The sequence below is a fragment of the Monodelphis domestica genome, chromosome 1 (assembly GCF_027887165.1).
Source record: "Monodelphis domestica isolate mMonDom1 chromosome 1, mMonDom1.pri, whole genome shotgun sequence".
NCBI classification, from domain to species: Eukaryota; Metazoa; Chordata; class Mammalia; order Didelphimorphia; family Didelphidae; genus Monodelphis; species Monodelphis domestica.
The window spans coordinates 42,931,862-42,946,976 of NC_077227.1; the positions used below are offsets into that span (position 1 = coordinate 42,931,862).

The 15,115-nt window shown below is 43.5% G+C and overlaps 1 protein-coding gene across 1 annotated transcript in view; it reads right to left on the minus strand.

The window, feature by feature from the left end:
- The window catches only part of FUOM (fucose mutarotase), a 42,956-nt gene extending 30,205 nt beyond the window's left edge, over positions 1-12,751 (minus strand). The window contains exons 1-4 of the mRNA XM_007478093.3: positions 12,238-12,751; positions 9,089-9,157; positions 1,185-1,255; positions 131-232 (exon numbers count right to left, since the gene is read on the minus strand). Of these exons, the coding sequence (XP_007478155.2) occupies positions 131-232; positions 1,185-1,255; positions 9,089-9,157; positions 12,238-12,322 (327 nt within the window). The 5' untranslated portion in view covers positions 12,323-12,751. The remainder of the gene's footprint in view (positions 1-130; positions 233-1,184; positions 1,256-9,088; positions 9,158-12,237) is intronic.
- Between the last annotated feature and the right edge of the window lie 2,364 nt (positions 12,752-15,115).

Here is a 15,115-nt window from a genome sequence, read left to right on the forward strand (position 1 = left end):
TGGGCCAGTGATGTTCCTCAGAGATCCATGTTACCACAAGAACCATTAGGCACAGAGATTTTCCCATTTGGCCCCTTGTTGTATATCCAACCTTTTCCCTATTATGTGACAGAAGAGTCAAGAAACTCACCCTGAAGCCAGTCTGAGAGAGGAGGCTCCTGAAGGTTTGCCATACTTCAGGGGTCTGGAGACCTTTGGCCTTGTCGCTCTCCACCACGTCCATGACCATCACCTGGAAAGCAAATGGAAAGAGTTGGCCAGTCTTCCCCAACTAATCAACACTTATACCAGAGATATCAAGAAAGGCTGCACCCAAAGACAATCCCTAAAGACCAAGGAAGGAAGTATTCTTGATCATTAGGTTCAAGTTAGGTTGGGATGATCGAGTTGTAGATTCAGAGATTATAACAGTGTTAGAAGAGCCTTTTGAAATCAACTAATCACAAAATCACAGAATATGAGAGCTGAACAGGACCTCTGCAATCATTAGTCCTAATCATCCCCATAGAGAATCCCTGCTTAAGTACCCCCAACAAGCATTTTTTCCAGCCTTTGATAAAAGACCTTTAGTGGAGAAGAAGCTACTACCACCTCAGGTAGTTTGTTCCACTTGTGAGCAACTCCAGTAAGTAGGCAAGTTGGGGTTTTCTTCCCCCTGACACAAAGCTCAAACCCATTTCACAGTTGAGAGAACAGAGGCCCAGAGAACAAGAAAGAATTCATCCAAGGTCTTATAGCTAGTTGATGGCAAAACCAGTATTAATTAAATTTTGTTTCTGCTAAAGCATTCTATCATTGTAAGCTATAAGCTATTATCTGAAGGAGAGAGAGAGCATTGAGAATAAACAATTTTTCCCCAGTTTGTCATACGGAGACAGGCACAGAGGAAATAGTGGCCAAACTTGCAGATCTGAACCCAGAAACCCAGACCTCCCCAACTCTCTGGAATTAAAAATTACACTCTCTAGAGCTTCCTTCTCTCTAATGGTATATAAGAAAACTTGGACGATGACTTCTTGGGGATGTTATAGATTTTATAGAAAGGATTCTTTCCTGTGCAGGTTGGACTAAACAATCTCAGAAGATCCTTCCTGGATGAGATGCTGTGATCTCAGAAGCTTCCTGACTTCTCAGTTGCCTTGGTATCCCCAGCCCTTGACCCAGGACCTTGAAGGTAGTCTTACCGAATTTGGCTCATAAGTATCCAAGGGCAGCAGCTTCAAGATGGATTCCAGGAGCTGTGGGACACTCAAGCCTGCAACCACAAAGACAGCCAAGAGAGCCTCAAGTGAAGCAAGAGAGTAAGGACAGCAAGACTAGGCAACGAAAGCAAGAACAAAAGCTTCTGGGATGGTGAAATCTGACCATATGATTTTATCCAGCTTACATGATGAAAAGGTATTGTGGCTGCCATGTCCTCTGAGATCTTCCCACCAGCAATCCTTTATATCACTACTGCCTTTTTTTCTTTTAACCTTACCATCTGTCTTAGAACTAATACAAAGAATCTGTTCTAAGTCAGAGAGTGGTAAGAGCTAGCCAGAATTGGCAAAGAGGTGACACACCTGCAGAGCTAGCACTCAGGGAGCTGCTTTGTTTCCCCTCTTCCCAACACCCAAGGACATTTTTTTGTATGTCCCATCCCTCTGTCCAAAGCAAGCACTTTCTCTCTCAACTCTCTCCAGTAATCTGAGGGCTCATAGATGGCTTGAATTTGTCCTCTAGGCACTCAAACTGGAAAAAAAAATTCATCAAGGAGGAATGGGGTTAAGTGACTTACCCAAAGTCACCCAATTATTGAGTATCTGAGGCTATATTTGAATCCAGGACCTTACTGAGGTACCTAGCTACCACTACATCAATTCTCTTCTTTCTCTCTCTCTTTCTTTCCTTCTTTCTTCCTTCCTTCCTTCCTTTTCTTTTGTTTCTTTTTTTCCTTCTTTTCCCTTACCTTCCATTTTAGAATTAATACTGTATATTGGTTCTAAGACAGAAGAGTGGTAAGAGCTAGGCAACTGGGGATAAGTGACTTGCCCAGGTTCACACAGCTAGGAAGTGTCTGAGGCCAGATTTAAACCCAGGTCCTCCCATCTCCAGACCCAACTCTCTATCCACTGAGACACTTAGCTGTCCTGGGTCCATGTATCTAGCATAGATTAGCCAATTAAGACTGGCTAAGCTAAGACAATGGATAGGGTCTGGTACAGTGTATCAGCTAAGGAAACTGTCTCCATCAATGGAGGCTGTCATTTTCTCTGTACCTTTCATAATTGCCTTTCATACTTGGGGTGTATGGGGTGCTCAGGGAGGGGTAGTATCTCTGGTATGGAGGGCTTTTCATGCCCTCCTAGGGCAGCTCTCCAGCCTGTGACCCTCACCTGACACCCAGCTCTCACTTGTGGCTCCCAGTAGCTGCTAGCATGCAGCAGCAGCCACACCCCAGGCAACGGCTTCGACAGGCCGGCTAAACCTTGTGAGGTAGCCATCAGGTCGATGTCGACCCCTGGTGAACCAGGGTTTTGCTCACCCAGCATGTGAAGACTGCTTCGGGGGAACAGGCGGAAGAAACCAATAAGAAGGTTCAACAGCTGAGATGGCGACGCAGCAAGGCACTGTGGAGTGCTCAGGGGGTGTTGGAGCACAAAAGACAACACGGCCATCCAATGCAACTGAGGAAGTCTCCAGGTGTAACGACTTTTCGTGCCACTGGACCCAGGCTTCTAACGCTGAGAGAGTGGGACTGTCTCTGTGCACCGACTTTTCCACTTAAATCTCCTTCATGCACAAGTATCTTTGTGCACACTCATCTATCCTAACCCCGTCCACCCTCTTCAAGACCTGTGGCAATGGGGGAGTGGCGACGCAACAGGTGGAGGTGACCACCGGCAGTTGTAGTCACGATCCTGCACATAGGCGGCACATGGACCAGTGGTCACTCGGCCTTGTGGGCAGCAGGGACGTTCGGCAGCATCCTGGGCGACTGAGCAGCCCTCTCTAGGACAGCACTGCTCACCCTAATCAAGTGAGGGGACTAGAAAAGGTGTCCCAAACATTGCCTGCCCTACAAAAACCCGGTCAGCACACCACAGCTGGCGGGGTCATCCCTTTAAGGGGTAAAAATCAAAGAAAAAATACAAAGAAACTCCTACTAGGAGCATGGAACATCAGGACATTACTTGACAGAGAGAATACCCCAAGATCTGAGAGAAGAACAGCTCTAATCGGTAAAGAACTGGTGCGATATAACATCGACATCGCAGCCTTAAGTGAAACACGCTTACCAGAAGAGGGATCACTCAGCGAACCCTCCACTGGATACACCTTCTGGAAAGGTAGAGCCTCAAATGAAGACAGAATCCACGGTGTTGGCCTGGCTATCAAGACCAGTTTGCTCAAACAGCTGCCAAACTTGCCTGTGGGCATCAGCAAGAGGCTCATGAAGATCTGTTTGCCTCTCAGCAAAGACCGGTATGCCACAATCATCAGCGCATATGCCCCAACACTGACCAGCACAGAGGAGACCATCGAGCAGTTCTACTCTGACCTGAGTGCCGTCCTGCACTCAGTGCCCACAAATGACAAGCTGATACTACTGGGAGACTTCAATGTCCGCGTTGGCCAGGACCATGAAAGATGGAAAGGAGTGCTCGGCAAACACGGCGTGGGCAAAATGAACAACAACGGCCTACTGCTACTCAGCAAATGCTCAGAGTTCGAGACATGGACACTGTACCGGAAGCACATGAAACAGCTGGAGCAATTCCACCAACGCTCCCTCCGGTCAAGCATGAGGATCCGATGGCAGGACCGAATCACCAATCAGGAAGTCCTCGACAGAGCCAACTCCACCAGCATCGAAGTCCTGGTCCTCAAAGCCCAGCTACGATGGTCTGGACACGTCATCCGCATGGACCCACAGCGAATACCAAGACAGGCATTCTATGGTGAACTGTCAGCAGGACTCAGGAAACAAGGCCGACCAAAGAGAAGATTCAAGGATCAGCTAAAGTCCAACTTGAAGTGGGCTGGCATGACACCAAAGCAACTAGAACTCGCTGCCTCTGTCAGAAGCAGCTGGCGAACCCACATTCACCATGCCACCACCACCTTTGAAGATGAGCGACGTTGACGTCTTGCCGCTGCGCGCGAACGCCGACACCAGGCCACAACTGCACCTCCCGTAACAACTGGCGTCCCAGGCCCCATGTGCAACATGAGGGTACATCAATAGATGATGATGCACAAAGACAATTGTCATTCTCGGTCACCGAGAGACTACCACTATTACTTGAACCTAAGTCTCTCTGGTTTGAAGCCAGCTTTCTAGCTATACTGTTCCCCAGACAATGGAAGAGGATAAAACTAACTATCCTATAGGAAGATCAATGTTCTAAGCATATGGTCTAGATTAAGCAGACTGACTAGAAATAAATTATAACCTCTTCATTCAATTTCCCTACAACTAATATTTCACATGAGTTTCTGGGGATGGGGCAACATGGGGAGGAATTTGGAATGTATTTTTCATAAGCTGAGGTTTGCATTCTCTTTATCCAAGTTACGGGGAACAGGCAGCAATTAGGAATGGTGACAACCTGCATACATTGTTCAAAATGTCTGGGGGCCCACAGAAGTTTGATTCTATTCACAAAGGCACTCTAGCCCTAGCCTGACTAGCTATCAAACATACATACATATATAGATATAGTTATAGATACATGCCCATTTGTACAGGGAGAAGGGATCTTAGAGATCATTTAGTCCAACTTCCTCATTTACAGATGAGAAAACTGAGACCCCCAAAATATGAAATGTGGGCTGTTCCCCTAGATGGCCCATTTATTTTATTATCACTGAGAAAGGTCATACAACTAGTTCACAGCAGAGATCTCTTTGGAGAAGGTTCCCATGATCCTCAGAGCCTGTCAGGCTGTGCTATGGTGGTATTGGATCAAGTTATCGTTATGTATGTCCTTTACCTTAGAAGTTAAGATCCACAAAGAATTTTTATTTTTAATTGTATTTCTTATAATATAAACATAAATATATTTTATAATATATAACATAATATAAATACTATTTATTCTATTTCTATTTTTTATTTTATTTATTCTATTTATTTTACTCTATAATTATTTTAATTTAAACTTTGCATCTTATTCGGCTGCAAGGACAATGCTTTTCGCATAGTAAGTATGTCATAGTTAGCCCACAGAGGAGAAGACTTAAGGGAGACGTGATAATTGTTAAGTATTTGATGGGCTATCTTGTGTAAGAGGGATTTAGATGCTGGAGAAAAAACTTATAGATCTAGTTAACAAGGGAGACACTCTTGCTAGAGCACAGACCTCATTAGACAGTGTAAATTTCACAGTGCATAAATCCCTAAAAATGGATTGAATTTTTCTCTGAAATAGTGAAGTTTCTCATTATTCTTTTATAATATTCAAGACATTCCTATACCATAACTTCTTCAGCCATTCCCCATTTGATTAGCACTCACCTTTATTTCATGTTAACTGATACAAAAAGTCCTGGTATAAATGCCTTGTTATCTGTTGGACATTAAAAAAAAAAATCCTCAGAGTTTTTTGGACCCTAGGGGCAGCTAGGTAGTGCAGTGGATAGAGTGCTGGGCCTGGAGACAAGACTTGGATTCCTGAGGTCAAATCTAGCCTCAGTCACTTACTGGTTCTGTGACTCTGGACAAGTCATTTTACCCTTGTTGGCCTCAGTTCCTCATCTGTAAAATCACCTGGAGAAGGAAATGGCAAACCACTCCAGTATCTTTGCCAAGAAAACTCCAAAATGCAGTTACAAAGAGTAGAACACAACTGAAAAAAATGACTGGATAATAAATTTGGGCCCAGAAAACAGAATTGGGAGCAAGGGGTGGAAAGTGCAAAAAGGGAAATTTCTTGGGAACTGGATATATTCTCATTGAAGACTCAGGTGGCATCATTTTATATGGAACAAAAAGAACCTAAACATTAAAGGAGATGGAGAGACAACAGGGCAGTATCAGAAGAAGCCCCAAGATATTGTATTTGGTTGTTTTTTTTGTTTGTTTGTTTTTTGTTTTTACTTTAGTGGATCTCTTTATTTTTAGCTTTCTTAAGAAATACATTGGCAGGGAGGGCAGCTATGTAGATCAGTGGATAGAGAGCCAGGTCTGGAGACAAGGTCCTAGGTTCAAATCTGGCCTTAGACACTTCCTGCCTGTGTGACCCATGGCAAGCCACTTAAGTTGATTTGCCTAGTTCTTACTTCTCTTCTGCCTTGGAACCAATACTTTGAATTGATTCTAAGACAGAAGATGAAGTGTTTTTTTTTAAGAGAAAATCTTTTTTGTAAATATAATTCATCTCATGAAAAAATTTTCTAGTAATCTGAACTGTCCCAAAGTAGAAAGGGAGGTAGGGAGTTTCCCTTTCATTTGAGTTTGTTAGACAAAAGTGGAATGACAACTTGTTGGGTATATTGCTAAAGGGGATCCCTTCTCAGATGTAGGTTGGACCAGATAACCATTCAGATTTCTTACACTATGAGATTTTGTGAAACTGTTGACTTTAAGTGACTCCAAATGGGTGCCACTTAAAAACAGCAATTTTGCTAACTGATAAAACCAAAAATAGATAGCTTTGTTGTTCCCTTTTTATCTTGGCTTTAGCTTTTAAGATTACATGTTGGTCTTGGAAGAGAATCTGTTTCCATGTACATAGGCTATTTTTCCCTTTTCTCTTCTGTTTTTCTTTTCCTTTTCAGTGAACTGCATCCTTAGCTTATTGTCCCAGTGTCCATGTGGTTTCAAGTCCCCTGTGCATTTTCGTGTTGCTAATGGCGTGTCAACACAACTCTTCCCAAATAAGAAGTAGGTCAGCTTGCTCTCTCCATTCTCTCTGCAATCCCCTGAGCTACTGTCCAGGACAGTAGACCTCTAATTAATTGGCACTGACCAGAACTTACAGTAACCATAATGGTTTCAAGACCAGCTGGTCCCTTGGGTTTGAAGAACATTTTAGCTGTTTTTTTAATGTCTGCTCCTCTCCAGATGTGATCTTAACCCTGAAATTTTCATGGAGTAATCATGCAAGATGCTCTATTATCACCTATACAGGGCTGGTCTTGCAATCAGAATGACCTGGGTCCAGGGAGAAGCTGGGTGGCTAAGTGGATTGAGAGCCAAGCCCAAAGTCAGGAGATCCTGGGTTCAAATCTGAACTCAGAAACTTTCTAGCTGTGTGACCCTGGGCAAGTCACTTGACCCCCATTGCCTAGCCCATATTGATCTTCTGCTTTTGAACCAATACACAGTATTGATTCTAAGATGGAAGGTGAGGGTTTAAAAAAAAAAAAGAATGACCTGAGTCCAGATGCAATCTCTTTTATATACTGACTATGATCCTGGGCGAGAAATTCAACCTCTCAGGGTCCCAGGCACCTCTCTAAAACAAGCTAGAGAAAAGGCACAGAGTGAGAAGAGCCTCTTTAGTGAGGCAAACCAGCAACTTTTCTGTAGCACACAGAGGTGAAGTGGTCAAAGGACTTTACTCAGTCTGGAGTTCCTACCCTGATGAAATCATACTGACAAATCTCTGACTGAATCATTTGAATACAGAAAGAGTCAAGACTTTGGAAAGCTATCTTATCTTTGCTCTGTAGCTGGAGGAGACAACAACTTATCTAAATTGCATTGCATTTTATATTCTTAAAGCATTTATAAGGGGCAAGCTAGATAATACAGTTAACAGAGTGCCAGGACTGTAGTTACTAGGAGCTGGGTTTAAATCTGGTCTTAGACACTTTCTAGTTGTGTTACCCTAGGCAAGTCACTTAACCCCAATTGCCTGTCCTTTACAGCCCTTCTGTCTTAAAATCAATACTTAGTAAGCCAAGTTGTTGGGGGTTTTTTTCAGCATTTATGCTTACAAAATATTTGACATACACAAATAACTTCAATTGATTTCAAGGTTCATAGGATATATGTGACAAATGAATGAAATGGAATTGTTTCTCACAATAACACTATCAGGCAAGAAATAATAATTACTAACATTCTTATATAGTGCTTTACATTTACAAAATATTATACGTGTTATCTCATTTGATCCTCACAAAACCTTATAAGATGGGTGCTATTATTTTTTTATTTTTAAATTTATCTTAAGAATTCTTTCCTTTTTAAAATTTTGAGAATTCTTACCCTCTCCTGCTACCTCTGTAACCTACTGAGAAGGCAAGTAATATGATATTAATTATCCATGTGAAGAGATAAGTGCTATTATTATCCCTATTTTATAGCTGAGGAAACTGAGGCAGGCAGACATTGCCCAGAGGCACAAAATCAATAAGTATTTGAGGCCAGATTTGAATTCAGGTCTTCCTAATTCCAAGTCTAGTGGTCTTCCCCTTTGTGCTATACACTAGAATCACAGGATCATAGCTTTAGAATTGAGAGGAATTTCAGAAGTCATTTAGAACAACCTTCTCTCTCTCTTTTTTTTTAATCTGCTGAGGCCCAAAGAGTTTAAATGATGCATATAAAATTACACAAATATTAAGTGGCAAAGCCAAGACTTGACCTCAAAATCTCTACCCCCAAACTTAACATTCTAATCTGTGGTACCAAGATCACAAGGCTAATAAGGGGCATTGTAGAGGCCATAATACCCTTCCTTTTAACACAGCACCATTCTATAATACTTTGCATATATGATATTTTTTCCTCCCAATGTGCCTGTACGTTAGGTGTTACTATCTGCATTTTATAGCTGAGGAAACTGAGGCTTAAGTGACTCACCCAGGGTTACATAGCAAATCATTGTCTGAGGCAGGATTCAAACCCAAGTCTTCATAACTCCAAGTCCAGCCCTCTCTCCAGCAAACCACACATACCTCTCTTTACTCACTTCTTCTGACACCAAGTTAATTTCTCTTTACTTATAAGCATCTCAGAGAAATGAAAAACCTTCCACTGTTAATTGACAACAAATCTGAAACCTTATCAGCGAAAGGTAAGGTTGATTTTCTTTTTCATTTTGATACTTATGTATCTGGGGACGGGGGTGGGAGGAAAGTAAGAACTCACCATCTGCTCTGATTTCCACTGGACCACATCGGCATATGGAAGAAGTAGGAAAATTGGCATCTGCAAGAACTGAAAGAGGCAGGAAGTGTTAAACCATCATTATCAGTCACAACAAAAACAATAGCCTAGATCATAGGAGCATAGGTTTATAGCTGAAAGGAATCTTGGAGACCATCTAATCTAATCTTCCCATTTTGTAGATGAGAAAACTGAGGGCCAAAAGACAGTGAGTTTTGCCCCAAATCACATATATAATAAGGGGAAGAGCTGGTAGTTGAAACCAAGTCCTCTGGCCAAATCCAGCTTTCTTGCCACTGTAGTATACTGTCTGATAGCTGGCTAGTGGGCATATGACTTCTCAAAGAGGTAGACTGAGGAAGATCTTGACTAATCAGAAATAAGAGGTGAGAAGGAAGAAGGAAGGGAGACAACTAACACATACAAAGGCACTGAGATGAGAAATGAAAAATCAGATGTGAGGAACAGCAAGGAGACCACTAGGGTTGTCCCAAAGAGCTTAAGGAGGAAGTAATATGTAAAAAGAATAGAAAGAAAGGAAGGGTCTAGAAAGGAAAACCCTTGAAAGCTGAACAGAGGATTTTATATGTGATCCTGGAGGAAACAGGGAGCCAGTGGAGTATATCAAATGGTGGTAGGGAAGATGGGTTCCATAGTCAGACTTAAGCTTGAGAAATATCACTTTGGCAGCTCAGCGGATCAGGGAGAGATTTGAGGAATCAAGACCAACTCTGAGTCTATTTTATTATGCAAGAGTTAATAAGGACCTGTACTAGGGTGGTGTTTGGGTAAGAGGAGAGAAGGGGACATATATACAAGAGACTGTGGAAACAGAAACATTATTTGGCAACTGAATGGAGATGTGGACCATGAGGATGACTCATCAAGGTGGTCAAACTGAAAAGATGGTGGTACCTTAAATGTAAGAGGGAAAGTTTGGAAAAGGGGTGAGTTGGGAAAGGTGGGGATAATGAATTACTGGTCATGGTGAATTAACATGCCTTGGGTACTAACTTTTCTAGGAAGTCAAGGGCAAAATTCACAACATCAAAAAACAAAAACAAAAGCAAAAAATTCAACCAGATGTAGAAGGAAAGATTAGTGCTATTGTTCAATTCAAGAAGCATTGTCTACTCTAGCTAGACACCAGGCTTTAGGAATACAAAAACAAAAATAAATCAATCCTCTCCTTCTAGGAAGTTATGTTGTCCTTCCACAAATGGGGAGGACACTGGAGTTGGTCCAAGGAGTTTAAGAAGGAAGTAATATGTAAGAAGACTGGAAAGGAAGGGTCCAGAAAGGAAAACCCTTGAAAGCTGAACAGAGGATTTTATATATGATTCTGGAGGAAATAGAGAGCCAATGGAGCTTAATGAATGGAGACAGGGAAGATGTGTTCCATAGTCAGGCTTAAACTTGAGGTTCATCAGCCCAGATGGTTTATCTAGGACCAAAGAATGACAGAAGTGCAGATCTTTGAGATCATCTTGTCCTTTCATTATAGAACACAACACTGATGATGATAGGGGTTGTGACTAGCAAGTATCCAAAGTCACAAGGTATGTCAGTGGTAAAACTGGGATAGGGATCTGGCTCTCAGGCCTTGCTATAAGGACCTCTGCTGAGAGGGTCTGCAAAATACCTGCCAGGGACCAATAGATTCTTGTAGGAAGGATAGAAGGCCAATATAGTAGGCTCTTTTTTTTTTAAACAACAAAAAAAAAACCCTTACCTTCCATCTTGGAATCAATACTGTGTATTGGTTCCAAGGCAGAAGAGTGGTAAGGGCTAGACAATGGGGGTCAAATGACTTGCCCAGGGTCACACAGCTGGGAAGTGTCTGAGGCCACATTTGAACCTAGGACCTCCTATCTCTAGGCCTGGTTCTCAATCCATTTAGCTCCCCAGCTCCCCACCCCCTTTTTTTAAACCCTTACCTTCTGTCTTGGAATCAATACTGTGTATTGGTTCCAAGGCAGAAGTAGTCTCTTTTAACAGTTTGAAATCATTGACTTGCAGTACTCAATTTAGTTTTCTAGGCCATCTTAACAGTCAAGCTAGATCTCCCTGGGGTTGATGCATCAGCAGCTATGAAACGGAGCATTAATTAGGATAGTTGAAAATGCCATTATCGAGCTGAAGTTCTCCTTGAAAGTCCAGAAAGCTGGTACTGAACTTTTAGATGGAGCTGGCAGTGCTACCACCAAGCATCTTCTTGTTTGGGCCAGGAAACAGATTTCATGGCACCAGAGTTAGAAGGGCCATCTAGCCCACCTCCTTCCCTTTACCAAGAGGAAACTTACAGCAACCAGATTTTCTAGTCATAATTTTGATCTATATCAAAAGCGTGAAGCTCCTCCAAGCTCCATTGCCCCAGGCTGTTGCCCTGCCCCGCCCTAGGTGTGTTATTTAACTGGACAGCGCTGGGGGAGGGGGGAGCGGGGGGAGGGGAGTTGGGAATTTCAGAAGTGGATCCCTGGAGGATCTGATCGATTCCTCTGGGCGCTGGACAGAGGCTCTATTCGGGAAAGATCGCCTTTCTGTGAATCAAATTCTTTCTCAGGCGCTCTAGGAAAGGTCACTCTTTGGAGGAAGCCGGCAAAGAAAATGTTTGTGAAGCTGCTTTTCAAATAAGGGGCTCGGGGGATTCGAAGCAGCTGACGTCCCTTTCTTGGGGAATAGAAGAAAATGAAAAAAATTAAAGGGAGAGGAGGATAAAGAGGAAAATCCGAGGTCTCAGGAAACTTCGACCGTCCGACCCCCAAAGCTTTCTCTCTTCTGATTCCGGGAATCCGGCTGCGAGATTCCAATAGCCCAGGGCTTTGCTCAGTAGCATAAGGAAGCCTCGGGCCCAGTTATTTGACTTTCAGCCCAGGGGCCAGTCTGAGCTCGCCGAGTGATCCTTTGAGAGGATCCCGAAGGAAAGGCGTGAGTGAGCGTGGGAGGTGGTGTCAGGGGCGTGTACGACCGCGAAGGATAAGTGAATATTGGGGCACAGAAGGGAGCGAATTACGAGGGAGTACCGGAAGCGGAGGGGGTCCCTCCCACCCCTCTCCATCTACAGGGAGCACCTCGCCGTCCGCCCCACAGCGCTCTGAGGCAGCCTCTGGCGGGACTCAGGCGCCTCTTACCAATCTCATCTCCGTGTCCCATCTTCGCCAAGGCAAAGAGCAGCTCCGGGGAGAGCAGAGAGGGGATTCCCTTCAGCACCACCATGGTTCCGGGAAGCGTGTGGTCACCTGCGGCGAGGCCAGAGCGAGTGGGTTGGGACCAGCTGGGAGGTGGGGCCTAGGCGGACCTTCGGGATTTGCGCGAAACTGTTTCACTTTCGGAAGAGAGGTGCAGCGAGATAATAATAATAATAATAGTTTCTTAAGCCCCTGGTCAGGCGTACCTTGACCCCTACCCACAGCTGAGCATTCCCAGTCCCCGCCTAGCCCACCGGGTAAATGCAGAATTCTCTAGAGGAAAGGGATCTAGAAATAGATCTATGGGGAGGCCTGCGGTCGCTATCAGCAGCTGGACAGGGGCCAGCCACCCAGGTGGACAGCGAGCTGAGGTAGGATTCAAAGAATCACCGAGTGCTAGAGCTGGAAAGGAACCTTCCAGATCATCTCGTTCACTCCCTTCAGTTTACAGAGGAAGGAACTGACCCTCAGAGAGGTCAAGTGACGTCACACGGGTAATGTGTGTCAGAAGCAAGGTTTGATTAGTCCGATTAGCCCGGACCAGAACTCAGATCTTCTGTGTCGTTTGACTCCAAATCCAGTCCGGTCTTCGCCACACCAGGATTTCTTTTACAAAGAAGATTTCTTTTACATATGTATGTGATCCTCAACAATCCACCAGAGGCAAATGTAAGTATGGCAGGGACTGATTGATTGTCCCTGGTGGTAGTAGGAACCAGTATAGATTTCCCCCCTACCCATGAGTCCTGGAAACCCAGCCATGTCCCCAAACCAATCTGACTCCTTATCTAACTGGCTCCTTCTCTCCCATCTGAAACATGGATTCTAGAAGGTCCATGAAATCCTTTGGACAAATAATAAAGCTCTCAGAAATCAGTATTACTTCAGATTTTCAAGACAGTGCAGGGGAAAGAGCCTGGGCGTCAGAAGGACTTGAGTTCTAATCTCTCTTTTATTTACTGCATCTTTTCTTAATGTCCTGTCAACTAGAAAAAACGCAGAACTATTAAATAGTCAAAATGACTCTTTAATCAAGGGAAAAGGGGTTAGCGCTACTAAGTGCGACAACAAAGCTTCTTCCCGAGACTGCACAGAGTCTGGATACTCTGGACACTGACCCCTGGGAGTGCCACCGACTCAGGATGGACTCCGAGGAACAAAAGAATTTGAGGAGCCTCTGTACCACTCTAGATGACTTGGGGGGCTTGGAGTGAGAGGGACAGTTGACTGACTTTACAATGGTAAGAAAGGAAAATGAGGAGTTCCAGACAGGAATAACAGTGAGGGGCTGATGCCCTACAATGGACACAAAAGGGAAAGACTCAGCCCAAGGCTGGGTCACCCTTGGTAATGGACCTTAGTCTAGGGGGAGAAACCATTGGGACAAAAGGGATAGCTGCTCCCACCCAAGCTACCAGGAAGTCCATTGTCTGGTGAAGAGGGACCTTCCCTCAGGGGGAAACCTCTCCTGTGACAAGGTCAAAACCTGGGGTTTCTACACTCAAATTAAATAAACTGGGGATTTCTATATTTCCATGTTGACAGTCCTCACCTATAAAATGAAAGGATTGGACTAATTGACCTCTAACGTGTTAATTCTAAATCTTAGAGATAGTGTGGTGCAACAGAAAGAGTCCTGACTTCGGAGCAATGACTTTATGTGCCTCCCCTAACACATCTTGGGTCTGTTTGACCCTAGACAAGTAATGAAATGTGTCAGTGATCTAGAGCAGTGGTTCTTACTTAGTTCAGTACACCATTTGGGGGGGGGGGGGCTGAAGGATAATGGACTATAACTACCCTCTAGGAAGTTCAGTCTAGTTGAGATAATCAGACAAATGACTATAAATCAAGTCAGGATAAAAAATGGTGCTCAAGAAAGGCAGAAAGTTCTTTGAAAATCTGGGGAAGGCAACTTGGAACAGAAGAGGAGAGAAGGCTTAGAATGTGAGCTCCTGGAGAGCAAGGACTATTTCATTTTTGTCTTTGTATTCCCAACACCTAGCACAGGTCAAATGTTCTATCTCCTGCCCCTTTGCTGACTCTGAGCTTTGGGCTCATGGCCAACATCTGGACTACCATCTATCTTTGTTCTATTAAACAGATGATTGTAGACTTTGCTCCCTCCCTTCTAGACTGGCATAAAAAAAAAATCTGGTAAGAATTCAGATTCTCAGACTTCTGGCAGTTGTGTATTGAACTTTGATCATAGCTGTGATATTCATTCACTTAAAAGCATGAAAAAGCAAATGAAAAGAACTGAGGCACAGATTCAGAGACCATTTGTGTTTTTCCATTATATATCTATATACCTCTCCTGAAGTAGCCTCCCAAACCTCCATCATAAAGACCCACAGAGCATCCTATATGTGCTCTAGATGGAGTTTTCATTGGCCAGATCCCTATTATTTCTACGTGATGAATGAGGCTCAGTGTGGAGAAAAATGAAATAACTAAAGAAACAAAGGTTAGATCTTCTGAATATAACAGTTTTTTAAGCAATGTATGCCAATTCTCTAACAAACTGGGACTAGATCCCTTCCTCTGCTTAGGACTAGATCTTGAATACAGAAGGAGGCAGAATTTTATACATTAAAAACAATTAATCAGATTATGAGACCTATTAATTAAAAGAAAACAGTATAACATTAGGTAAACTGATTTATAATTAGAGGAAAAAATAGGGACTTTCTAAGTTGGGAGGAGGTGATAAACTTGAAATCAGAAAAAGCAGTTGACTCCCTCACCATGTGTCTGTAAACAATCAAAGGAACATGGAAACAACAGCTGATCCACATGGGGCCAGTTTTTAAATAAGACA